The sequence below is a fragment of the Oncorhynchus gorbuscha genome, linkage group LG08 (genome assembly GCF_021184085.1).
Source record: "Oncorhynchus gorbuscha isolate QuinsamMale2020 ecotype Even-year linkage group LG08, OgorEven_v1.0, whole genome shotgun sequence".
In the NCBI taxonomy this organism is placed as follows: domain Eukaryota; kingdom Metazoa; phylum Chordata; class Actinopteri; order Salmoniformes; family Salmonidae; genus Oncorhynchus; species Oncorhynchus gorbuscha.
In genome coordinates, this window is record NC_060180.1 from 28,050,035 (window position 1) to 28,077,975 (window position 27,941).

The following is a 27,941-nucleotide window of genomic DNA, read 5'->3' on the forward strand; positions in this document are numbered from 1 at the left end:
TGGACTGATAAATTGCCAAAACAGATAGTGGTTCCATGTCTTAAAATCAAATCAATCACATGTGCCGAACACAACAAGTGTAGACCTTTACCGTGAAACCAACAGTGCAGTTCAAGAAGAGTTTAGAAAATATTTACCAAATAAACTAAAGTAAAAAGTAATAATATTTAAAGTAACACAATGACATAACAATAACGAGGCTAAATACAGGGGGTTTCGGTTTAAACAGCATGATAGAATAGATCCTAAAATACAGGATCTCTCTGTATTAGTTTATGTATATACTAGTTCTATATGTATTTCTATGATGGGAGCATTCTTTTCTGGTCTACCCCAAAGGGGGTACATGAGGTGAAGGCCATGGGCAGGAGAAGTTTGGGCTCGGCCATGTCCACGGGGGAAATAGCAACCAGCTCTCTGGGAAGCCTGAGCTCAGTGGATATGAACACCCCTGCGGAGCTCCGTGACTACTTGGATGTCGGGACCCCGGTCAAGTCGCTTGACAGCCCACCCAGGCCTGCTCCCCCTCCTACCAAGCCCAGGAGCAAACAGCCTCGGCCTATAAGGTTCCTTAGCCTGCCAAAGGCTGCCACCGGCTCAGGTCGGTCCCTCTCATGTATTCACACGAATGTAAATGTAAATAATAACTTTTACTCAAGGCGAATTGGACCCTGTTTCTGAGCAGGGAGAGCACCAAAAATATATGTGCTAAATTTAAAATGATATTAAAATGATTAAAATGATGAACTAGTGTTAAAAGCTACAAACAGATATGGAAATGAGTAAATACATAAATAAATACATACAGTTCATAGAGAGATAGATGTCTGTTGTCAACCCATAGACAAGATGGCAGCCAGTGAGCCAAAGGGTCAAATTAAGAACCAGGCCAGATTGCAGCCCCTGTCCAACTCAGAGCAGGCCCTGACTAAGACCTTCAAGCTGCTCAACTCTGCCTCTGATGACTGGTGAGCATTCACTGTAGACAAGACCAAAGGAGTTAGGCTAAAGGAAGCACAGTGTAGTGTCCTTGGAAAAGTAGATTTGAGCTACAGAGCGTAGAAACTTCTGAAATTAAGAGACCAGAGTCCTAATTGATGAACATCATTATAATGTTTTTGGAAAATGTTGTGGAAAATGCTTACGTTTCTTTCACTGAATTGCAGGGAGAAGAAGATCGAGGGCTTGACCTTTCTCCGTGTGATGGCTCAGAACCACATGGACATACTGATGCCTAAACTCCATGATATCTGCCTTGCCATTATAAATGAGGTAGCTGTATTCATTCACTGCCCTATTCATTCATCTGCACAAATCTGCTACATTTGGAGAACAAGTCAAATTATTGTGTCATGTTTCTGATGTTCGTGGGTTGTTCTGCTCAACATTAATAGCTGGTCCTGTGCGTGTTATTATGATTCAGGTGTAGAACCTGCGCTCTGCAGTGTCCTGTGCTGCCATGGCCACACTGGGTGACATGTACGTCCACCTCCAGAGGACCATGGACAGTGAGTTGGAGGGGACGGCACGCGTGCTGCTGCACAAAGCCAGCGAGGCCAACGCCTTCATCCGGCAGGGCGCCAACTTTGCCCTGGGTCACATGGTGCAGAGCTGCACCCCTACACGTGTCATGAATGCCCTGCTGGTCGGTGGGCTGAGGTAAAGAGGGAGAGGGGTCAATTAACACTCACTAAGGGGTAGATCCGGACTTCCACAAATTATCCCATTATCCAAGCCTCAAAATTGAGAAGATTGAAATACTGCTAGTTTTTAATTAACTGCCCTTTTCATCAGCATGCTAGGTTATTCCACAACACTTCCGGCAGCAACTCACCCCAACGCTAGACGTCACATTTGAATGGAATCACATTTTTTTCTTATGTCTTATACTTCCTTGTGTTGTGTACTTCTTATTTTACCATTGCGTTATTTAGATTATTTTTAGCCCTTGGTGGAGAGGTACTGTCTACTGATGTGTGCTAGCCTTTGGGGAGTAACAAGTCATTTATAAACATTTATAAAGTATATATAGTGAACACTTTAGATTAGGGGCTATTAGTGAGGCACTGAGGTATTCGTAAGTACATGTACTCACATTCATAAATGCACTCATTAATAAATACACCATTTGTAACATTTATAAATACATTTATAAATATGTATATAAATGGTGAGTCAAACCATTAATCAACCATTAACAAATGCCTTGACAGTAACTCCTTTATAACTAGTTTATAGTACATTATTAATCATTTACAAATTGTGAACATACTATAATAAAACACCTCATGAACAAATCATTTAAAATAGCATTTTAAATGTGTCAATAACTATTTATAGATTTCTTATTGACATTTACAAAGGTAGCAATAATGATTCATAAATGGTAAGTAAACTCTTTACAAACAGTTTATAAATGGTATATTAAGTGACCTTAATATAAAGTCTTACCGAACATTTTGATCCATCGATGAGACTTCATCAATACAATCCATTATCATTCATCTCCTAACTCATGTATCTCTATGACATATAACTGATGTGCTCTGTTTTTCCTTCCTCAGCCACCGTAACGCTGCGGTGAGGAGCTGCACTGCTCAGCACCTGGAGAGACTGGCTGAGGTCATGGGGACGGCTCGTCTCCTGTCGGGGAAGAAAGACCTCACTGACCGTTTCTGTCATGTCTTCAAATCAAATCAAATCAAATTTATTTATATAGCCCTTCGTACATCAGCTGATATCTCAAAGTGCTGTACAGAAACCCAGCCTAAAACCCCAAACAGCAAACAATGCAGGTGTAAAAGCACGGTGGCTAGGAAGAACTCCCTAGAAAGGCCAAAACCTAGGAAGAAACCTAGAGAGGAACCGGGCTATGTGGGGTGGCCAGTCCTCTTCTGGCTGTGCCGGGTGGAGATTATAACAGAACGTGGCCAAGATGTTCAAATGTTCATAAATGACCAGCATGGTTGAATAATAGTAAGGCAGAACAGTTGAAACTGGAGCAGGAGCATGGCCAGGTGGACTGGGGACAGCAAGGAGTCCTCATGTCAGGTAGTCCTGGGACATGGTCCTAGGGCCCAGGCCAGTTGAAACTGGAGCAGCAGCATGGCCAGGTGGACTGGGGACAGCAAGGAGTCATCATGTCAGGTAGTCCTGGGGCATGGTCCTAGGGCTCAGGTCCTCCGAGAGAGAGAAAGAAAGAGAGAAGGAGAGAATTAGAGAACGCACACTTAGATTCACACAGGACACCTGAATAGGACAGGAGAAGTACTCCAGATAAACAAACTGACCCTAGCCCCCCGACACATAAACTACTGCAGCATAAATACTGGAGGCTGAGACAGGAGGGGTCAGGAGACACTGTGGCCCCATCCGAGGACACCCCGGACAGGGCCAAACAGGAAGGATATAACCCCACCCACTTTGCCAAAGCACAGCCCCCACACCACTAGAGGGAAATCTTCAACCACCAACTTACCATCCTGAGACAAGGCCGAGTATAGCCCACAAAGATCTCCGACACGGTACAACCCAAGGGGGGAGAAACCCAGGGGGGGGGGGGAACCCAGACAGGCCGACCACAACAGTGAATCAACCCACCCAGGTGACGCACCCCCCCAGGGACGGCACGAGAGAGCCCCAGCAAGCCAGTGACTCAGCCCCGTAACAGGGTTAGAGGCAGAGAATCCCAGTGGAAAGAGGGGAACCGGCCAGGCAGAGACAGCAAGGGCGGTTCGTTGCTCCAGAGCCTTTCCGTTCACCTTCCCACTCCTGGGCCAGACTACACTCAATCATATGACCCACTGAAGAGATGAGTCTTCAGTAAAGACTTAAAGGTTGAGACCGAGTTTGCGTCTCTGACATGGGTAGGCAGACCGTTCCATAAAAATGGAGCTCTATAGAGAAAGCCCTGCCTCCAGCTGTTTGCTTAGAAATTCTAGGGACAATTAGGAGGCCTGCGTCTTGTGACCATAGCGTACGTGTAGGTATGTACGGCAGGACCAAATCAGAGAGGTAGGTAGGAGCAAGCCCATGTAATGCTTTGTAGGTTAGCAGTAAAACCTTGAAATCAGCCCTCGCTTTGACAGGAAGCCAGTGTAGAGAGGCTAGCACTGGAGTAATATGATCAAATTTTTTGGTTCTAGTCAGGATTCTAGCAGCCGTATTTAGCACTAACTGAAGTTTATTTAGTGCTTTATCCGGGTAGCCGGAAAATAGAGCATTGCAGTAGTCTAACCTAGAAGTGACAAAAGCATGGATTAATTTTTCTGCATCATTTTTGGACAGAAAGTTTCTGATTTTTGCAATGTTACGTAGATGGAAAAAAGCTGTCCTCGAAATGGTCTTGATATGTTCTTCAAAAGAGAGATCAGGGTCCAGAGTAACGCCGAGGTCCTTCACAGTTTTATTTGAGACGACTGTACAACCATTAAGATTAATTGTCAGATTCAACAGAAGATCTCTTTGTTTCTTGGGACCTAGAACAAGCATCTCTGTTTTGTCAGAGTTTAATAGTAGAAAGTTTGCAGCCATCCACTTCCTTATGTCTGAAACACATGCTTCTAGCGAGGGCAATTTTGGGGCTTCACCATGTTTCATTGAAATGTACAGCTGTGTGTCATCCGCATAGCAGTGAAAGTTTACATTATGTTTTCGAATAACATCCCCAAGAGGTAAAATATATAGTGAAAACAATAGTGGTCCTAAAACAGAACCTTGAGGAACACCGAAATGTACAGTTGATTTGTCAGAGGACAAACCATTCACAGAGACAAACTGATATCTTTCCGACAGATAAGACCTAAACCAGGCCAGAACATGTCCGTGTAGACCAATTTGGGTTTCCAATCTCTCCAAAAGAATGTGGTGATCGATGGTATCAAAAGCAGCACTAAGGTCTAGGAGCACGAGGACAGATGCAGAGCCTCGGTCCGATGCCATCAAAATGTCATTTACCACCTTCACAAGTGCCGTCTCAGTGCTATGATGGGGTCTAAAACCAGACTGAAGCATTTCGTATACATTGTTTGTCTTCAGGAAGGCAGTGAGTTGCTGCGCAACAGCCTTCTCTAAAATCTTTGAGAGGAATGGAAGATTCGATATAGGCCGATAGTTTTTTATATTTTCTGGGTCAAGGTTTGGCTTTTTCAAGAGAGGCTTTATTACTGCCACTTTTAGTGAGTTTGGTACACATCCAGTGGATAGAGAGCCGTTTATTATGTTCAACATAGGAGGGCCAAGCACAGGAAGCAGCTCTTTCAGTAGTTTAGTTGGAATAGGGTCCAGTATACAGCTTGAAGGTTTAGAGGCCATGATTATTTTCATCATTGTGTCAAGAGATATAGTACTAAAATACTTGAGCGTCTCTCTTGATCCTAGGTCCTGGCAGAGTTGTGCAGACTCAGGACAACTGAGGTTTGGAGGAATACGCAGGTTTAAAGAGGAGTCCGTAATTTGCTTTCTAATAATCATAATCTTTTCCTCAAAGAAGTTCATGAATTTATCACTGCTAAAGTGCAAGTCATCCTCTCTTGGGGAATGCTGCTTTTTAGTTAGCTTTGCCACGATGTTTTGTCATTGATTATCATGTCTTGTCCCTGTGCTTCCCTTCTATTTGTTTCCCTCTGCTGGTCTTATTAGGTTCTTTCCCTCTTTCTATCCCTCTCTGTCCCCCTCCCTCTCTCCCTCTCTCGCTCTCTCTCTCTATCGTTCCGTTCCTGCTCCCAGCTGTTCCTCATTCTCCTAACTACCTCATTTACTCTTTCACACCTGTCCCCTATTTTGCCCTCTGATTAGAGTCCCTATTTCTCCCTCTGTTTTCCGCTTCTGTCCTTGTCGGATCCTTGTTTGATGTTTGCTGTTCTGTGTCCTTGTTCCGCCCTGTCGTGTTTTTGCCTTCTTCAGATGCTGCGTGTGAGCAGGTGTCTATGTCAGCTACGGCCTGTGCCTTCCCAAAGCGACCTGCAGTCTGTGGTCGCGTCTCCAGTCGTTCCTCTCTACTGACGAGAGGATTTCAGTTTTCCTGTTTTGTATTTACCTAAGATAATATCCAGGATTATCGTTTTTGTTTAAGACTGGAATAAAGACTCTGTTTCTGTTAAGTCGCTTTTGGGTCCTCATTCACCAGCATAACAGAAGGATCCGACCAAGAATGGACCCAGCGACTACGGATTCTCGCAACACTGCCGTCGAGATCCAGGGAGCAATGCTCGGCAGACACGAGCAGGAGTTGTCTGCTGCTCGTCATGCCGTTGAGACCCTGGCCGCTCAGGTCTCCGACCTCTCAGGACAGTTTCAGAGTCTTCGTCTCGTGCCACCAGCTACTTCCTGGTCTTCCGAGTGTAGAGGACTGCTAATTCTTATGTAGGTGACATTACTGCTATTGCATTGTTATAACTGAGACAACACATAACAACGTATTTTCATAGTAAAACAGGTTGGGCCCCATACAGGATACTCCTAGCCACAGGTGCTGGCCGGGAGTCCGGCCATAACTCCTCTGAAGATAGGGACGCACACACATTACACACTGACTACTCTGAAGACAGGGACGACGCACACATTACACACTGACTCCTCTGAAGACAGGGACGACGCACATACAATACACACTAACTGCCGAGGACACACAGATAAGACATACACCCACACATTGGGAAGAAGAGACACAGCCTTGACTTGCAGACAAACTAGCACACACACATAATCTCCCTCCCAGCCGAACATTGTGTGACTGAAGATAGCGCACACACCAGATCCCCTTTTCAGCTGAACATGGTGTGACGACCAAGAACAGGCATGGCAGGATTCTACGATGAAGGACAGACAACAGAGCCAATGCCGGACGACTACACCCCAGCCTGATCCAATCCGAAGATCCGATCTCCTAGAAATCAACCTACTTTCTGTTGTGTATATGAAGCTTGTACTCACTGTTAGCAAGTGCTTTTTCTGCTAGTCTCTGATGAGCTAACAGAGGGGCCCGTATATACGTGTACCAGATATCTTTACTCTGAATAAACCTGTCGCTTGTAGTACAATTTTACCACCTTGTCTGAATCGATCCTTAACCGGCTCATCCTTCTACATAACCTTTTATCAACACGAGTCTCCGGAACCTAGGGTTAATAACCCACCATGTTACTCTGGGCAGCCCACTGAGTGCCGCTCCTTTCTCACCCAGTGTGATATTGTGTTCTCTCTCTCCAGCCCAACACATACTCAAGAGAGAGAGTTCGGATCGCCTACGTCATATCACTCCTTACTGGTCGGGCTCGGGAGTGGGGCACAGCTATCTGGGAGGCAAGGGCTGAGTGTACTAACGATTATCAGAACTTTAAAGAGGAGATGATACGGGTTTTTGATCGTTCAGTTTTTGGGAAGGAGGCTTCCAGGGCCCTGGCTTCCCTATGTCAAGGTGATCGATCCATAACGGATTACTCTATAGAGTTTCGCACTCTTGCTGCCTCCAGTGACTGGAACGAGCCGGCGTTGCTCGCTCGTTTTCTGGAGGGACTCCACGCTGAGGTTAAAGATGAGATTCTCTCCCGAGAGGTTCCTTCCAGCGTGGACTCTTTGATTGCACTCGCCATCCGCATAGAACGACGGGTAGATCTTCGTCACCGAGCTCGTGGAAGAGAGCTCGCGTTAACGGTGTTCCCCCTCTCAACCATCTCCTACCACCGGCTCAGAGACTGAGCCCATGCAGCTGGGAGGTATTCGCATCTCGACTAAGGAGAGGGAACGGAGAATCACCAACCGCCTTTGCCTCTATTGCGGTTCTGCTGGACATTTTGTCATTTCATGTCCAGTAAAAGCCAGAGCTCATCAGTAAGCGGAGGGCTACTGGTGAGCGCTACTACTCAGGTCTCTCCATCAAGATCCTGTACTACCTTGTCGGTCCATCTACGCTGGACCGGTTCGGCTGCTTCCTGCAGTGCCTTGATAGACTCTGGGGCTGAGGGTTGTTTTATGGACGAAGCATGGGCTCGGAAACATGACATTTCTCTCAGACAGTTAGGGAAGCCCACGCCCATGTTCACCTTAGATGGTAGTCTTCTCCCCAGTATCAGATGTGAGACACTACCTTTAACCCTCACAGTATCTGGTAACCACAGTGAGACCATTTTCTTTTTGATTTTTCGTTCACCTTTTACACCTGTTGTTTTGGGTCATCCCTGGCTAGTATGTCATAATCCTTCTATTAATTGGTCTAGTAATTCTATCCTATCCTGGAACGTTTCTTGTCATGTGAAGTGTTTAATGTCTGCTATCCCTCCTGTTTCTTCTGTCCCCTCTTCTCAGGAGGAACCTGGTGATTTGACAGGAGTGCCGGAGGAATATCATGATCTGCGCACGGTCTTCAGTCGGTCCAGAGCCAACTCCCTTCCTCCTCACCGGTCGTATGATTGTTGTATTGATCTCCTTCCGGGGACCACTCCCCCTCGGGGTAGACTATACTCTCTGTCGGCTCCCGAACGTAAGGCTCTCGAGGATTATCTGTCTGTTTCTCTCGACGCCGGTACCGTGGTGCCTTCTTCCTCTCCCGCCGGAGCGGGGGTTTTTTTTGTTAAGAAGAAGGACGGTACTCTGCGCCCCTGCGTGGATTATCGAGGGCTGAATGACATAACGGTTAAGAATCGTTATCCGCTTCCCCTTATGTCGTCAGCCTTCGAGATTCTGCAGGGAGCCAGGTTCTTTACTAAGTTGGACCTTCGTAACGCTTACCATCTCGTGCGCATCAGAGAGGGGGACGAGTGGAAAACGGCGTTTAACACTCCGTTAGGGCATTTTGAATACCGGGTTCTGCCGTTCGGTCTCGCTAATGCTCCAGCTGTCTTTCAGGCATTAGTTAATGATGTACTGAGAGACATGCTGAACATCTTTGTTTTCGTTTACCTTGACGATATCCTGATTTTTTCACCGTCACTCGAGATTCATGTTCAGCACGTTCGACGTGTACTCCAGCGCCTTTTAGAGAATTGTCTCTACGTGAAGGCTGAGAAGTGCGCCTTTCATGTCTCCTCTGTCACATTTCTCGGTTCTGTTATTTCCGCTGAAGGCATTCAGATGGATCCCGCTAAGGTCCAGGCTGTCAGCGATTGGCCCGTTCCTAAGTCACGTGTTGAGTTGCAGCGCTTTCTCGGTTTCGCTAATTTCTATCGGCGTTTCATTCGTAATTTCGGTCAAGTGGCTGCCCCTCTCACAGCTCTTACTTCTGTCAAGACGTGCTTTAAGTGGTCCGGTTCCGCCCAGGGAGCTTTTGATCTCCTCAAGAAGCGTTTTACATCCGCTCCTATCCTTGTTACTCCTGACGTCACTAAACAATTCATTGTCGAGGTTGACGCTTCAGAGGTGGGCGTGGGAGCCATTTTGTCCCAGCGCTTCCATTCTGACGATAAGGTCCATCCTTGCGCTTATTTTTCTCGTGGACCGTCGCCATCGGAACGCAACTATGATGTGGGTAACCGCGAACTGCTCGCCATCCGCTTAGCCCTAGGCGAATGGCGACAGTGGTTGGAGGGGGCGACCGTCCCTTTTGTCGTTTGGACTGACCATAAGAACCTTGAGTACATCCGTTCCGCCAAACGACTTAATGCACGTCAAGCTCGTTGGGCCTTGTTTTTCGCTCGTTTCGAGTTCGTGATTTCTTATCGCCCGGGAAATAAGAACACCAAGCCTGATGCCTTATCCCGTCTCTTTAGTTCTTCTGTGGCTTCTACCGACCCAGAGGGGATTCTCCCTGAAGGGCGTGTTGTCGGGTTGACTGTCTGGGGAATTGAGAGACAGGTAAAGCAAGCACTCACTCACACTGCGTCGCCGCGCGCTTGTCCTAGTAACCTTCTTTTCGTTCCTGTCTCTACTCGTCTGGCTGTTCTTCAGTGGGCTCACTCTGCCAAGTTAGCTGGCCACCCCGGCGTTCGGGGTACGCTTGCTTCTATTCGCCAGCGGTTTTGGTGGCCTACTCAGGAGCGTGACACGCACCGTTTCGTGGCTGCTTGTTCGGACTGCGCGCAGACTAAGTCAGGTAACTCTCCTCCTGCCGGTCGTCTCAGACCGCTTCCCATTCCTTCTCGACCATGGTCTCACATCGCCTTAGACTTTATTACCGGTCTGCCTTCGTCTGCGGGGAAGACTGTGATTCTTACGGTTGTCGATAGGTTCTCTAAGGCGGCACATTTCATTCCCCTCGCTAAGCTTCCTTCCGCTAAGGAGACGGCACAAATCATCATTGAGAATGTGTTCAGAATTCATGGCCTCCCGTTAGACGCCGTTTCAGACAGAGGCCCGCAATTCACGTCACAGTTTTGGAGGGAGTTCTGTCGTTTGATTGGTGCTTCCGTCAGTCTCTCTTCCGGTGTTCATCCCCAGTCTAACGGTCAAGCAGATTACGCAGCCTTTCTTTTCGAAACCCTGCGTCTTGGGCAGAACAGCTCCCCTGGGCAGAATACGCTCACAACTCGCTTCCTTCGTCTGCTACCGGGCTATCTCCGTTTCAGAGTAGTCTTGGGTACCAGCCTCCTCTGTTCTCGTCCCAGCTCGCCGAGTCCAGCGTTCCCTCCGCTCAGGCTTTTGTCCAACGTTGTGAGCGCACCTGGAGGAGGGTCAGGTCTGCACTTTGCCGTTACAGGGCGCAGACTGTGAGAGCCGCCAATAAACGTAGGATTAAGAGTCCTAGGTATTGTCGCGGTCAGAGAGTGTGGCTTTCCACTCGTAACCTTCCCCTTACGACAGCTTCTTGCAAGTTGACTCCGCGGTTCATTGGTCCGTTCCGTGTCTCTCAGGTCGTCAATCCTGTCGCTGTGCGACTGCTTCTTCCGCGACATCTTCGTCGCGTCCACCCAGTCTTCCATGTCTCCTGTGTCAAGCCTTTTCTTCGCGCCCCCGTTCGTCTCCCCCCCCCCCCCCCGACCTTGTCGAGGGCGCACCTATTTACAAGGTACGGAATATCATGGACATGCGTTCTCGGGGACGTGGTCACCAGTACTTAGTGGATTGGGAGGGTTTACGGTCCTGAGGAGAGGAGTTGGGTTCCATCTCGGGACGTGCTGGACCGTTCGTTGATTGATGATTTCCTCCGTTGCCGCCAGGGTTCCTCCTCGAGTGCGCCAGGAGGCGCTCGGTGAGTGGGGGGGGTACTGTCATGTTTTGTCATTGATTATCATGTCTTGTCCCTGTGCTTCCCTTCTATTCGTTTCCCTCTGCTGGTCTTATTAGGTTCTTTCCCTCTTTCTATCCCTCTCTCTCCCCCTCCCTCTCTCCCTCTCTCGCTCTCTCTCTCTATCGTTCCGTTCCTGCTCCCAGCTGTTCCTCATTCTCCTAACTACCTCATTTACTCTTTCACACCTGTCCCCTATTTTGCACTCTGATTAGAGTCCCTATTTCTCCCTCTGTTTTCCGCTTCTGTCCTTGTCGGATCCTTGTTTGATGTTTGCTGTTCTGTGTCCTTGTTCCGCCCTGTCGTGTTTTTGCCTTCTTCAGATGCTGCGTGTGAGCAGGTGTCTATGTCAGCTACGGCCTGTGCCTTCCCGAAGCGACCTGCAGTCTGTGGTCGCGTCTCCAGTCGTTCCTCTCTACTGACGAGAGGATTTCAGTTTTCCTGTTTTGTATTTACCTAAGATAATATCCAGGATTATCGTTTTTGTTTAAGACTGGAATAAAGAAGTTTCTGTTAAGTCGCTTTTGGGTCCTCATTCACCAGCATAACAGTTTCTTGATTGCCGTCAGTAAACTGGCTGTGGACCCTGCACAGGAAGTCAGGTGGGAAATTCCTCCTGTAAAGTAGCTTGCTTCAACATAACAGTTAAGGCCGGGATTCAATCCATGGCTCGCTATAGCACTAGATCGCCGACAATGTAGCTTTTAAAGGTAATTTAGTCTTGAGACAACATCTGCAGCGTTTACCACGAATACAAATTGAAATTGACTTTAAAAGCCACATTGTCGTCTGTCTACAGCATCTATGCTAAAGGGTGTCATGGATTGAATTGCGGATTTTAGTTATTCCAAAACAACCACAGGTTCTCTTGGAGGGGAATAGTAATTGAAAACAAAAAGGAAAAATTATAAACACAAATAATTGCTACGTGGCATAGGAAAATTCAAGTCCAGGCCCCCATGTGGGTTTGAAAGTTAAAAAGCCAAAAGCTTAGCCGGGATGTTTGGCCGGGAGGGATGTTCTTCTCCCATCGCCAACTAGCGACCTCCTGTGGTGGGCGGGGTGCAATGCACGCTGACATGGTCGCCAGGTGTATGGTGTTTCCTCCGACACATTAGTGCTTCCAGGTTAAGCGGGCATTGTGTCAAGAAGCAGTGCGGCTTGGCTGGGTAGTGTTTCGGAGGACGCATGGCTCTCGACCTTCGCCTCTCCAGAGTCCTTACGGGAGTTGCAGTGATGGGACAAGATTGTAACTACCTATTGGATACCACGAAGTTGGGGTAAAAATTACAAATGTAAATGAGTCCAAATAGTCAGTACCTGATTCAGTTTCCTTCCATCTGTTTGGTGCCTAATGAAGACAACCCTACTTGATCACAATGGTCTGTGTAATGCTCCGGGTGTCGTGGGTGTGGAGTCAAATGCAGGAGACAGAGTTCAATGCTGTGCGTCTTTACTAGCACCAACGCACCACAGGGTGCTCACAAAAGTAACGTTCCCAAACACAGGGGAAAAAGTACAATAGAAAAAATCACGACTAGGCACTAAGCACGTACCTCTACAACAGAGCCGAAGGTTTACAATGAAATAATCCCGCACAACAACCAGGCTAATAAAGACAAACTAATTAAACATGAACAGGTGCTACCACTAAACATACAAGGAGGGGGAGGAAAAACAATCAGTGGCAGCTAATAGGCCGGTGATGACGACCGCCGAGCGCCACCCGCCCGGGAAGGGGAAACACCCTCGGTCGGACTCGTGACAGTCTGAGCCAAGTGTTGTGCAGATTCGCTAAGATTTTCATAATAATGAACGGTTAAAACCCAGTTGTTATATTGTTGAGATGATTTGTAGATCAGGTAATGTGGTACATTGCTCAAACTGACCCTCTTGCAAATTCTACCAAATGTATGTCTTATTTTTTCTCAGGTTGCCATCAATTAAGTACTTTTTTAAATCACAGACAGCAGAAATGATATGATATGTTGCACGTTTAAGATGATATTCATATCATTTGTCCACAGGCATCATGGTCGCAATATCTTGAGCAACATGGCCACCAATGGCGACTTTCCTAAAATGTGGGACAAATTCGCTCCGAGGAAAGAACGAGAATCCTTGAGGGAGGTCATCTCAAAGGTTAACCTCAAAGAAAGGTACATTCTCTCTGGATGATTAGAAGAAGTGTAACAAATGATCTGATATGATTACAGAAATCCAATCCCACTGGGCACAGACATCAGATCAATGTCTAGTTTTGATTTAAATTTGGGAACTCAACCAAAATGTGAAATCAACCAAAAATGCTGGTTAAAAGTTAAAAGTTGGGTGAAAAAAAATCCAATTGAGTTTTCAGCGTTGATTCACCGTCATCACATAGATTTTCTTGTTGTTGAAATTATTCAACCAGTTTTGGCCCAAAGGGATGACTTTAATATACTTGTCACAACTCTTACCGAAGGTGGCTCCCCTTCCCATTCGGGTGGCGCTCGGCGGTCGTCGTCACCGGCCTACTAGCTGCCATTGATTCTTTCCTCCCCCTCCTTGTCTGTTTATTGGTTACACCTGTTGTGTATTTGCTGATTAGTTGGGCTTTATTAACCAGCCGACCCGCCTGCTCTTTGTGCGGGATTGTTTTGTGTAACTTGTGTGCACGTCTGTGGGTTACGTGTTTCCCATTTTGTGGGTTTTGCTGGACAGTTTAAGTCCCCATGTTTGGGGCGTTGTTTTGTTGTACGCCCTGTGTTTTCGTGGGGTTGGCTTATGTTCGCCGTTTTGTGCATTAAATTAGCACTACCCTGAACTCTCTGCTTCCTGCGCCTGACTTCTCACCCACTACACCCAGAACGTTACAATACTGTAAGATTATATCTTTCTGTCTTATCTCTTTTTCAACAGGAATATCTGAATCATCCCCAACTTGACTATATATTTGTACGTAAATATTTGCACATTTCCCAACTTGACTATTATCCCCTCCAGTCCCCAAACTCCAATATCTTCTCTCATTCTAAGAACTTTGACACTATCATCCAAACCCCGATGTAAATGCATCTTTAAACTGCATTGACTCCTTGTCCAAGTCCTGAATCCACTATAAGGCAATATGAACCACATTCAAAGCACTAAATTACTTTTCCTCGAAGCTCCTATCTGATCTACCAGCTCAATAGTGGTCTACTGAAACCATACTCACCATCTCAGGGGGTGCTCAGATCATCAACCACTGACCTCCACACCATCCTCAAAACCAGCAGTCCTCTTTTGGAGACAGATTGGTCAGTGCTCTTGTATGGCAACAACATTGTGGATTTTCATCCAATACTTCTGGACTATGGGAACATTCTTTGGACAATTAAATGAGGTAAAATGGAAGCTGGCTATAGTCTCAGTTTTATCCTCCAAGACAGTGTGAGGATGTGTAACAACAATACCTGTGGTTTAACTTGATGATCAGGGCCAGATTACCGAATGGGCACGCAGGGCACCTGCCCTGTGGGCCCCGACCTCCAGGGAATATCATCATAACATCCAAAAGTAAAAGAATTGTGGATGTATATTACAGTACATGGACGTTTTACAATTCGTGAGCTCGTTTCATAGTTTGTAGCCATGTTATATATACATTTGTGCATATTTTGTAGAAATTCCTGAGCATTTAAACATTTTTAGTGGGGATGTTGTCTATCAATTTTCTTACTGGTGCTCTTCCATGCCGTCCTTAGGAGGGGTGCGTCACTTGAGTAGGTTGAGTCACTGACGTGATCTTCCTGTCTGGGTTGGCGCGCCCTTTTGGGTTGTGCCGTGGCGGAGATCTTTGTGGGCTATACTCGGTCTTGTCTCAGGATGGTAAGTTGGTGGTTGAAGATATCCCTCTAGTGGTGTGGGGATTAGCCCTGTCCGGGGGTATCATCAGATGGGGCCACAGTGTTTCCTGACCCCTCCTGTCTTAGCCTCCAGTATTTATGCTGCAGTAGTTTATGTGTCGGGGGGCTAGGGTCAGTTTGTTATATCTGGAGTACTTCTCCTGTCTTATCCGGTGTCCTGTGTGAATTTAAGTATGCTCTCTCTAATTCTCTCTTTCTCTCTCTCTCGGAGGACCTGAGCCCTAGGACCATGCCTCAACTCTCTAGAGACAGCAGGAGTGGTGGAGATACTCTTAATGATCGGCTATGAAAAGCCAACTGACATTTACTCCTGAGGTGCTGACTTGCTTCACCACCGACAACTATTGTGTTTATTGTTATCTCATTTATGAACATTTGAACATCTTGGCCATGTTCTGTTATAATCTCCAGCCTAACCCAGCCTAAAACCCCAAACAGCAAGCAATAAAGGTGTAGAAGCACGGTGGCTAGGAAAAACTCCCTAAAGGCCAAAACCTAGGAAGAAACCTAGAGAGGAACCAGGCTATGTGGGGTGGCCAGTCCTCTTCTGGCTGTGCCGGGTGGAGATTATAACAGAACATGGCCAAGATGTTCAAATGTTCATAAATGACCAGCATGGCCGAATAATAATAAGGCAGAACAGTTGAAACTGGAGCAGCAGCACGGTCAGGAGGACTGGGGACAGCAAGGAGTCATCATGTCAGGTAGTCCTGGGGCATGGTCCTAGGGCTCAGGTCCTCTGAGAGAGAGAAAGAAAGAGAGAATTAAGAGAGCATATGTGAGGTGGCCAGTCCTCTTCTGGCTTTGCCGGGTGGAGATTATAACAGAACATGGCCAAGATGTTCAAATGTTCATAAATGACCAGCATGGTCGAATAATAATAAGGCAGAACAGTTGAAACTGGAGCAACAGCACGGCCGGGGGGACTGGGGACAGCAAAGAGTCATCATGTCAGGTAGTCCTGGGGCATGATCCTAGGGCTCAGGTCCTCGGAGAGAGAGAAACAAAGAGAGAAGAAGAGAATTAGAGAACGCACACTTAGATTCACACAGGACACCGAATAGGACAGGAGACGTACTCCAGATATAACAAACTGACCCTACCCCCCCGACACATAAACTACTGCAGCATAAATACTGGAGGCTGAGACAGGAGGGGTCAGGAAACACTGTGGCCCCATCTGATGATACCCCCGGACAGGGCCAAACAGGAAGGATATAACCCCACCCACTTTGCCAAAGCACAGCCCCCACACCACTAGAGGGATATCTTCAACCACCAACTTACCATCCTGAGACAAGGCTGAGTATAGCCCACAAAGATGTCCGCCATGGCACAACACAAGGGGTGGCGCCAACCCAGACAGGATGACCACATCAGTGAATCAACCCACTCAGGTGACGCACCCCTTCCAGGGACGGCATGAGAGAGCCCCAGTAAGCCAGTGACTCAGCCCCTGTAATAGGGTGAGAGGCAGAGAATCCCAGTGGAAAGAGGGGAACCGGCCAGGCAGAGACAGCAAGGGCGGTTCGTTGCTCCAGAGCCTTTCCGTTCACCTTCCCACTCCTGGGCCAGACTACACTCAATCATATGACCCACTGAAGAGATGAGTCTTCAGTAAAGACTTAAAGGTTGAGACCGAGTTTGCGTCTCTGACATGGGTAGGCAGACCGTTCCATAAAAATGGAGCTCTATAGGAGAAAGCCCTGCCTCCAGCTGTTTGCTTAGAAATTCTAGGGACAATTAGGAGGTCTGCGTCTTGTGACCGTAGCGTACGTGTAGGTATGCACGGCAGGACCAAATCAGAGAGATAGGTAGGAGCAAGCCCATGTAAAGCTTTGTAGGTTAGCAGTAAAACCTTGAAATCAGCCCTTGCTTTGACAGGAAGCCAGTGTAGAGAGGCTAGCACTGGAGTAATATGATCAAAGTTTTTGGTTCTAGTCAGGATTCTAGCAGCCGTATTTAGCACTAACTGAAGTTTATTTAGTGCTTTATCCGGGTAGCCAGAAAGTAGAGCATTGCAGTAGTCTAACCTAGAAGTGACAAAAGCATGGATTCATTTTTCTGCATCATTTTTGGACAGAAATTTTCTGATTTTTGCAATGTTACGTAGATGGAAAAAAGCTGTCCTTGAAATGGTCTTGATATGTTATTCAAAAGAGAGATCAGGGTCCAGAGTAACGCCAAGGTCCTTCACAGTTTTATTTGAGACGACTGTACAACCATTAAGATTAATTGTCGGATTCAACAGAAGATCTCTTTGTTTCTTGGGACCTAGAACAACCATCTCTGTTTTGTCCGAGTTTAAAAGTAGAACGTTTGCAGCCATCCACTTCCTTATGTCTGAAACACATGCTTCTAGCAAGGGCAATTTTGGGGCTTCACCATGTTTCATTGAAATGTACAGCTGTGTGTCATCCGCATAGCAGTGAAAGTTAACATTATGTTTTCGAATAACATCCTCAAGAGGTAAAATATATAGTGAAAACAATAGTGGTCCTAAAACGGAACCTTGAGGAACACCGAAATTTACAGTTGATTTGTCAGAGGACAAACCATTCACAGAGACAAACTGATATCTTTCCGACAGATAATATCTAAACCAGGCCAGAACTTGTCCGTGTAGACCAATTTGGGTTTCCAATCTCTCCAAAAGAATGTGGTGAACGATGGTATCAAAAGCAGCACTAAGGTCTAGGAGCATGAGGACAGATGCAGAGCCTCGGTCCGATGCCATTAAAATGTCATTTACCACCTTCACAAGTGCCGTCTCAGTGCTATGATGGGGTCTAAAACCAGACTGAAGCATTTCGTGTACATTGTTTGTCTTCAGGAAGGCAGTGAGTTGCTGCACAACAGCCCTTTCTAAAATTTTTGAGAGGAATGGAGGATTCGATATAGGCTGATAGTTTTTTAATATTTTCTGGGTCATGGTTTGGCTTTTTCAAGAGAGGCTTTATTACTGCCACTTTTAGTGAGTTTGGTACACATCCGGTGGATAGAGAGCCGTTTATTATGTTCAACAAAGGAGGGCCAAGCACAGGAAGCAGCTTTTTCAGTAGTTTAGTTGGAATAGGGTCCAGTATGCAGCTTGAAGGTTTAGAGGCCATGATTATTTTCATCATTGTGTCAAGAGATACAGTACTAAAACACTTGAGCGTCTCTCTTGATCCTAAGTCCTGGCAGAGTTGTGCAGACTCAGGACAACTGAGCTTTGAAGGGATACGCAGATTTAAAGAGGAGTCCGTAATTTGCTTTCAAATCATAATCTCTTCCTCAAAGAAGTTAATGAATTTATCACTGCTAAAGTGAAAGTCATCCTCTCTTGGAGGAATGCTGCTTTTTAGTTAGCTTTGCGACAGTATCAAAAAGGAATTTCGGATTGTTCTTATTTTCCTCAATTAAGTTAGAAAAATAGGATGATCGAGCAGCAGTAAGGGCTCTTCGGTACTGCACGGTACTGTCTTTCCAAGCTAGTCGGAAGACTTCCAGTTTGGTGTGGTGCCATTTCCGTTCCAATTTTCTGGAAGCTTGCTTCAGAACTCGGGTATTTTCTGTGTACCAGGGAGCTAGTTTCTTATGAAAAATGTTTTTAGTTTTTAGGGGTGCAACTGCATCTAGGGTATTGCGCAAGGTTAAATTGAGTTCCTCAGTTAGGTGGTTAACTGATTTTTGTCCTCTGGCGTCCTTGGGTAGACAGAGGGAATCTGGAAGGACATCAAGGAATCTTTGTGTTGTCTGTGAATTTATAGCACGACTTTTGATGTTCCTTGGTTGGGGTCTGAGCAGATTATTTGTTGCAATTGCAAACGTAATAAAATGGTGGTCCGATAGTCCAGGATTATGAGGAAAAACATTAAGATCCACAACATTTATTCCATGGGACAAAACTAGGTCCAGCGTATGACTGTGACAATGAGTGGGTCCAGAGACATGTTGGACAAAACCCACTGAGTCGATGATGGCTCCGAAAGCCTTTTGGAGTGGGTCTGTGGACTTTTCCATGTGAATATTAAAGTCACCAAAGATTAGAATATTATCTGCTATGACTACAAGGTCCGATAGGAATTCAGGGAACTCAGTGAGGAACGCTGTATATGGCCCAGGAGGCCTGTAAACAGTAGCTATAAAAAGTGATTGAGTAGGCTGCATAGATTTCATAACTAGAAGCTCAAAAGACGAAAACGTCATTTTTTTGGGGGGGGTAAATTGAAATTTGCTATCGTAAATGTTAGCAACACCTCCGCCTTTGCGGGATGCACGGGGGATATGGTCACTAGTGTAGCCAGGAGGTGAGGCCTCATTTAACACAGTAAATTCATCAGGCTTAAGCCATGTTTCAGTCAGGCCAATCACATCAAGATTATGATCAGTGATTAGTTAATTGACTATAATTGCCTTTGAAGTAAGGGATCTAACATTAAGTAGCCCTATTTTGAGATGTGAGGTATCATGATCTCTTTCAATAATGACAGGAATGGAGGTGGTCTTTATCCTAGTGAGATTGCTAAGGCGAACACCGCCATGTTTAGTTTTGCCCAACCTAGGTCGAGGCACAGACACGGTCTCAATGGTGGTAGCTGAGCTGACTACACTGACTGTGCTAGTGGCAGACTCCACTATGCTGGCAGGCTGGCTAACAGCCTGCTGCCTGGTCTGTACCCTATTTCATTGTGGAGCTAGAGGAGTTGGTAGATAAGATGAGATGAGAGCACCCCTCCAGCTAGGATGGAGTCCGTCACTCCTCAGCAGGTCAGGCTTGGTCCTGTTTGTGGGCTTGGTCCTGTTTGTGAGTCCCAGAAAGAGGGCCAATTATCTACAAATTATATCTTTTGGGAGGGACAGAAAACAGTTTTCAACCAGCGATTGAGTTGTGAGACTCTGCTGTAGAGCTCATCACTCCCCCTAACTGGGAGAGTGGGGGCCAATTACTCGATGCCGACACATCTTTCTAGCTGATTTACACGCAGAAGCTAGCTTGGTGATCTCTGACTGTTTCATCCTAACATCGTTAGTGCCGACGTGGATAACAATATCTCTATACTCTCTACACTCTCCAGTTTTAGCTTTAGCCAGCACCATCTTCAGATTAGCCTTAACGTTGGTAGCCCTGCCCCCTGGTAAACAGTGTATGATCGCTGGATGATTCGTTTTAAGTCTAATACTGCGGGTAATGGAGTCGCCAATGACTAGAGTTTTCAATTTGTCAGAGCTAATGGTGGGAAGCTTCGGCGTCTCAGACCCCGTAACGGGAGGAGTAGAGACCAGAGAAGACTCGGCCTCTGACTCCGACTCGCTGCTTAATGGGGAAAACCGGTTGAAAGTTTCTGTCGGCTGAATGAGCGACACCGGTTGAGCGTTCCTACAGCATTTCCTTCCAGAAACCATGAGAAAGTTGTCCGGCTATGGGGACTGTGCCAGGGGATTTATACTACTATCTGTACTTACTGGTGGCACAGACGCTGTTTCACTCCATAACATTCTAGCTATATGTCTTGGTTAATGCCTGGTCGGAAAAAGACTGTAGCTCCTAAAGACATGATGGGCCACCACTTGGGTAGAAGCACTATATGGTCCTGTAGCCTTCTTTGTCACATGTAAACAAGTTTAGGATGCCAAATGTTACCAAACATCTTACGCTTCCATTAGTCCCAGTCAAACGTATCTTGACCTTTATCAACCCTACTGCATATGCCCGTTAGCTTTCATTTCAATTTCATTTTATTGTACTTTGTTTGGGACGGCACAAGACACTTAAAAAATTATTATGATTTTCTCATAACAATGGAATTTTACTTCTCTGTTGCTCAATACTGTATGCTATTCGCACACAGTTGTCTGTTGTAGATCTGGAACCACTGACAGAATAGGGGAGTATCTGTGGCCACATGATAAAACACTAGTCTGGCATCAGTAGTCTGAAAATAGGAGGAAACCAGTTGGACATGTACATCAACATATGGCAGTTGACATTAATATTGTCAAAAACTCATCCTAGATGTCTCACACTTTTTGAATGAACTTGTGCCTTTGGCCAGGATCCAATTTTCCCACGAAGCTGGTGTGTAAAGGACCATATAAAATCATCTGAATGAGGCTTATTCATGATTCAGTGGGATTATAGTATAGTTGAATTCCATTTAATTTCCAATGAGTTTAAGAAATTAATGGAAAGCCATGTACTGATTGGTTTGAGTTTGTCTTGCCTTCACCTACTCAACATGGCATCTTATTGGCTGGTTTGCGTAGCTTGCTTACGAGGGGGGATGTTCCAGTTAGAATCGTCCCAGTGAACAAGCACCAAACCAGCGGTAAGTTGTTGGTTGCCAAGCACTGTACATCAAAAGTGATTTTTATACTCTCAAGTGATGATTTAAATGTACAATTTATATCAAATTGTTTGTAAATGTTATTCGAACATCACACATAAGATGCAGCGGTTTTTGGAGAATATTTGTTGTGCATTTTGTTGTAAAGAATTCCCGCCAGTACTAGCTAGCAACTTACTGTATCTGGTGGGGGGGTTCATATATTTTGTACAGTGCGTGAGTGCAGAGTTGGATGGTGAGACGTGCATTGCATGACGTGCAATTTTGTGCCGTTCCTAAGAGGTACATTGTTAAAGATATTATATTGTATATTGTAATTGTATTATTTTGGTAACTAGCCCAGTGAACAAGCACCAAACCAGCGTGCATGAGTGCAGAGTTGGATGGTGAGACGTGCATTGCATGACGTGCAATTTTGTGCTGTTCCTAACAGAATAAAGCTACATGACTGGCGCTACATGTTGGAGTTCCGTGTCGATGACTGATTGTACACAACGCAAGAAGAGTACTGTTACACGTGCAGTAATATCTAACAAGTAATCTAACAATTTCACAACTACCTCATACACACAAGTGTAAAGGAATGAATAAGAATATGTACATATAAATATATGGATGAGCGATGGCCAAACGGCATAGGCAAGATGCAGTAGATGGTATAGAGTACAGTATATACATATGAGATGAGTAATATAAGGCATGTAAACATTATATAAAGTGGCATTGTTTAAAGTGACTAGTGATGCATTTATTACATCATATTTGTAATTATTAAAGTGGCTAGAGATTTGAGTCAGTATGTTGGCAGCAGCAACTCAATGTTAGTGATGGCTGGTTAACAGTCTGACTGCCTTGAGATAGAAGCTGTTTTTCAGTCTCTCGGTCCCAGCTTTGATGCAGCTGTATTGACCTCGCCTTCTGGATGATAGCAGGGTGAACAGGCAGTGGCTCGGGTGGTTGTTGTCCTTGATGGTCTTTTTTGCCTTCCTGTGACATCGGGTGGTGTAAGTGTCCTGGAGGGCAGGTAGTTTTTTCCCCGGTGATATGTTGAGCAGTTGCTGTACCAGGCGGTGATACAGCCTGACAGGATGCTCTCGATTGTGCATCTGTAAAGATTTGTGACTGTTTTTGGCGACAAGCCAAATTTCTTCAGCCTCCTGAGGTTGAAGAGGCGCTGTTGTGCCTTCTTTACCATGCGGTCTGTGTGGGTGGACCATTTCAATTTGTCCGTGATGAGGAACTGAAAACGTTCCACTTCTCCACTACTGTCCTGTTGATGTGAATAGGGGGGGGGGGGGGGGGTGCTCCCTCTGCTGTTTCTTGAAGTCCACAATCATCTCCTTTGTTTTGTTGACGTTGAGAGTGAGGTTATTTTTCCTGACACCACACTCCAGAGGGTGTAGCATAAGAACAGCTTCATTGGCACAATGGACAATAACCTTGCACAATGTTCTGATCTAACATTCTAATCTATATCTGCTTAATTTGTCAATGATGTCAGTGATGGAGCCCATGGCTATCCATAAATGAAAGAAAAAAAAATTATATGATACCGTCTGGTTTGCTTATTACTATAAGGAATTTGAAATGATTTATAGGTTTATAAGTATATTTTATCCAATTACATGTTTGATACTTAAGTATATTAAAAACCAAATACTTTTAGACTCTAGTATTTTACTGAGTGACTTTAACTTGAGTAAAAGTAAAGATACATTAATAGAAAATGACTCAGTCATGTATGACATTTGGGTACTTTTTCCACCACTGCACGTTCTGTGTATAAGCGACGATCATGCTTGCTTCGTCCCGCAAAGTATTGTTCCTAGAGATACTGAATATGCCGCTGTTAAGTGTAGACGTTATTTTACTTTGAGTTGGTTGATCAAGGACGCAAGGCTACGTACAGAAGCTCCTGCACCGAGTCGTCTGTATAAACAATAGTTTGTTGTGGGACGAAGCAATGGCCATGCACATTTTATGTATGGGTGACCCCAGGAATCGAACCCATAATTATTGTATTGCAAGCGCCATGCTGTACCAACTGAGCTACAGGACCACAGACAACAATAGCCAACGTTACGTTTCTCTCAAGATTAGAATACTTGTTGTAGCTATAGACTCACGTTAGCAAACGTGCTAGCCACAGTAGCTAGCCAGGGCTACAGTTTGCATCCATGCCATACTTGTTCATTCATGTTTAGCTCATGTCATTTGTAATAACTGTCTCTGAAGTTTATTTTGCTGCCACCACGGTGAACCACGCGTATTTCTCCGTGCGCCACCATATTTTCTCATTTCAACTTTGACTCTTCGCCTCCGACCCAACAACACGTTAATGCTTCTGTCCTCGTTTATTCAAAACTGGTTCGTAGTCGCCCTCAAGCGTTCTTCTCAAATTACTGCATTTGATTTGTTATTTTCATTTTATTAAATGATTTAACCTTATTTAACGAGGCAGGTCAGTCAAGAACACATTCTTATTTACAATGTTATGTAATTGCTCATCAGTGGTGTCGGTTGTTGTTTACTTATTTATTTGTTGTCTTATCACATTATTGTACAAAAAAAACGGAAACGTAGATAATACACTAGTATTTATTGTTTCGAGTGGTCTTTTTAGTGGTATGGGGATCCAGTATTGCGTCGCTGATTGCATTGATTGACAGATCATCCCTGGAGTTGTTTTATTGCGTAAAATTGCATTCACATTATGACGTTGGCTGAGTTACCGTATATAATGCGATAGTTTATCTCTTTGGTAATCACTTGGTAAAGTGTTACATGATGGGAACATAGGCTCCAGCCATAGACTTTAACCATGGAGGATAATAAGGTAAGCCTATGAGTTGCTAACAGAGAAGCCCCATGCAGTGGTGCAGGAACCGCAACACCGTCTTTTTTTATGCTGCGGCAGGAGCCACAGGGTTTACAGGACATGCCGATTGGGGAGCCGCAAGTAATGGCAGCTGGGTGGAGGTGTGTTATCATTTTTAATATTGTAAAAAAATGTATGCATTATAATAACCTATACATCAAACCGTGCTTCTACACCTGCATTGCTTGCTGTTTGGGGTTTTATGCTGGGTTTCTGTACAGCACTTTGAGATATCAGCTGATGTACGAAGGGATATATAAATTGATTTGATTTGAAATATGATCCTTGCAAAGATAACAGCAGTAGGCTATTTATCATAATTCTACCGAAATTATGATAATAATAGGTGACTCCATAACCCATTAATTACGAGTCTTGATATCAGGCAGTAGGATCTATGTGTATTTATAGCGAAAACCTGTTCTGTAAAAAAAGATGTATATATTGGCCATTATAAACTGGGTGTTTTGAGTCCTGAATGCTGATTGGCTGAAAGCTGTGGTATATCAGAGCTTATACCGCGGGTATGGATATACCATAGGTATGACGAAACATTTATTTGTACTTTTCTAATTAAGTTGGTAACCAGTTTATAATAACTGTGCGTTGTGTCATGTTTAAGAACAGCTCTTAGCTGTGGTATTATTGTCCATATCAATGAGCATTTAAAGAATGGTCTAATTTCTTCCAGATTTTAAACGAAGATGATCCACGTGATCATCAAAGTTTGGAAGGTCAAGTCCAGAAAATTAAGAATGATATCCTGGGTTTAAACTATTCAGAAGATAGTGAAGTGAATGATTCCCTTGCTCAGATCGAGCTGAAGGCTGTGACTGTTATGCTGGTGAATGAGGACCCAAAAGCGACTTAACGAAAACAGAGTCTTTATTCCAGTATACGACAAAAGTAATAATCCTGGAAAATATCAAGGAGAAAACAAAACAGGAAAACTGAAATCCACTCGTCAGTAGCGAGGACTGACTGGAGACTCGACCATAGACTGCAGGTTGCTTCGGGAAGGCACCGACCGTAGCAGACTAAGACACCTGCTCACACGCAGCATCTGAAGAAGGTAAAACACGACAGGGCGAGACAAGGACACAGAACAGCGAACATCATACAAGGATCCGACAAGGACAGAAGCGGAAAACAGAGGGAGAAATAGTGGCTCTAATCAGAGGGCAAAATAGGGGACAGGTGTGAAAAGAGTAAATGAGGTAGTAGGGAGAATGAGGAACAGCTGGGAGCAGGAACGGAACGATAGAGAGAGAGAGCGAGAGAGAAAGAGGGAAAGAACCTAATAAGACCAGCAGAGGGAAACGAATAGAAGGGAAGCACAGAGACAAGACATGATAACCAATGACAAAACATGACAGTGACAAGGAGAAAAGTTAAGGTGAGAGAATAGAATGAGGAGAGAAAGGGAAATCTGGGGTCTTACCTGTCCACACTTTAAACCTGTCCAATATGCCATATAACATGTTGTTGTGAGGTTGGAGGGAAATTTGTCCTTACAACAGACTTCCATCTCTTAATATTCAATCACCAATTGTTTACTGTAGCTCTTCTCAAAGGCCTGTATAGCAACGGCAACATACAGTATGTCATTGACTGTATTGTCTTTTTAGACCAAGAGGAGGACCAGTGCCAACAGGTCCACAGTTGAACAGAGCACCGATTACTGATTCAGCCGAGATAGATTTTGTTGATAATCAGAGTGATGAAGATGAGGATAAGGTGAAGAAGGATCTCCTGCCTCAGATGGAGCAGGACGCCGTGAAGAGAAATAAAGTCAAGGTAAGGGAATAGATTGAGCAGAGATGTGGATATTTGTGATATCTTTCATATCTATAACCTTCCCCTACAGCATGTTGCTCTGAAGAAGGTAAATTGCCCATGCAATACCCTTTTATCTCCTAATAGTAAATCTAGGGCTGACCCCATTTGGTCGACAGTTTGGTCAATAGGCTGTTGGTTGACTGGGATTTCTTCATTTTTTTTTCTTCATGGTGCACATGGACACCTGTCTGATTCGCGCCTGTCTCAGTTGACTAATCCATTGCCAAGGCCACAGGGATGGCACAGTCCATCACGCTAAGACGTGATACTGAAATTGTATATGGTTATATTATGTAACAATAATGGTGCAACACTACTAAATCAAATATTATTTTATAACAAATGCACTTTCTCTTTCATTGGATACGGTCGCTGTCCGTGGTTCTGAAACATAATCTTCAGTGCTCCGTAGAATTGCCGCCCTTTCCTATGTTGCTATGTGCATAATAGCAAAGTTAACCAGCATATTGGGATTGAGAACTGTTATGCAGGTGAATGAGGACCCAAAAGCGACTTGGCGAAAACAGAGTTTTTAATCCAGTAAAGTTACTTTACAAAACAAAAGGCATAATACTACTCGTAATGACGAGAACAGACTGGAGACTTGATCAAGAACTGCAGGTTGCCTCGGGAAGGCACTTGAACGTAGCAGACTCAGACACCTGCTCACCACGCAGCATCTGAGGGAAACACGACACGACAGGGCAATACATAGACACAGCACGGTGAATTATAGACAAGGATCCGACAGGGCAGGAACGGAAAACAAGGAGAGAAATAGGGACTCTAATCAGGGAAAAGGATCGGGAACAGGTGTGGGAAGACTAAATGATTGATTAGGGGAATAGGAACAGCTGGGAGCAGGAACGGAACGATAGAGAGAAGAGAGAGCGAGAGAGTGAGAGAGGGAGGGGAGAGAGAGGATAGAAAGAGGGAAAGAACCTAATAAGACCAGCAGAGGGAAACGAATAGAAGGGGAAGCACAGGGACAAGACATGATAATCAATGACAAAACATGACAGTACCCCCCCACTCACCGAGCGCCTCCTGGCGCACTCGAGGAGGAACCCTGGCGGCAACGGAGGAAATCATCAATAAGCGAACGGTCCAGCACGTCCCGAGACGGAACCCAACTCCTCTCCTCAGGACCGTAACCCTCCCAATCCACTAAGTATTGGTGACCCCGTCCCCGAGAACGCATGTCCATGATCTTACGTACCTTGTAAATAGGTGCGCTCGACAAGGACGGGAGGGGGAGGGAAGACGAACGGGGGTGCGAAGAAAGGGCTTGACACAGGAGACATGGAAGACAGGATGGACGCGACGAAGATGTCGCGGAAGAAGCAGTCGCACAGCGACAGGATTGACGACCTGGGAGACACGGAACGGACCAATGAACCGCGGAGTCAACTTACGAGAAGCTGTCGTAAGAGGAAGGTTGCGAGTGGAAAGCCACACTCTCTGGCCGCAACAATACCTTGGACTCTTAATCCTGCGTTTATTGGCGGCTCTCACAGTCTGTGCCCTGTAACGGCAAAGTGCAGACCTCACCCTCCTCCAGGTGCGCTCACAACGTTGGACAAACGCCTGAGCGGAGGGAACGCTGGACTCGGCAAGCTGGGATGAGAACAGAGGAGGCTGGTAACCCAGACTACTCTGAAACGGAGATAACCCGGTAGCAGACGAAGGAAGCGAGTTGTGAGCGTATTCTGCCCAGGGAGCTGTTCTGCCCAAGACGCAGGGTTTCTGAAAGAAAGGCTGCGTAGTATGCGACCAATCGTCTGATTGGCCCTCTCTGCTTGACCGTTAGACTGGGGATGAAACCCGGAAGAGAAACTGACGGACGC

At 45.4% G+C, this 27,941-nt stretch overlaps 1 protein-coding gene across 1 annotated transcript; it reads left to right on the top strand.

Moving 5' to 3' along the window:
* The first annotated feature begins 1,459 nt into the window (after positions 1 to 1,459).
* On the top strand, positions 1,460 to 21,862 carry LOC124040631 (TOG array regulator of axonemal microtubules protein 1-like). The gene is made up of 5 exons (XM_046357716.1): positions 1,460 to 1,659; positions 2,565 to 2,672; positions 11,710 to 11,760; positions 13,186 to 13,317; positions 21,811 to 21,862. The coding sequence occupies exons 1-5, from the start codon at positions 1,460 to 1,462 to the stop codon at positions 21,860 to 21,862; spliced, it is 543 nt and encodes a 180-aa protein (XP_046213672.1).
* Positions 21,863 to 27,941: the final 6,079 nt, after the last annotated feature.

What these genes read in the sequence shown, in the direction of transcription:
- LOC124040631 (XM_046357716.1), top strand. Translation starts at nt 1,460, where the DNA reads ATGGCCACACTGGGTGACATGTACGTCCACCTCCAGAGGACCATGGAC. An exon ending in CTGCTGGTCGGTGGGCTGAG is followed by an intron (nt 1,660 to 2,564) that starts GTAAAGAGGGAG and finishes TTCCTTCCTCAG; the next exon opens with CCACCGTAACGCTGCGGTGA. An exon ending in AAGAAAGACCTCACTGACCG is followed by an intron (nt 2,673 to 11,709) that starts TTTCTGTCATGT and finishes CCAGCATAACAG; the next exon opens with TTTCTTGATTGCCGTCAGTA.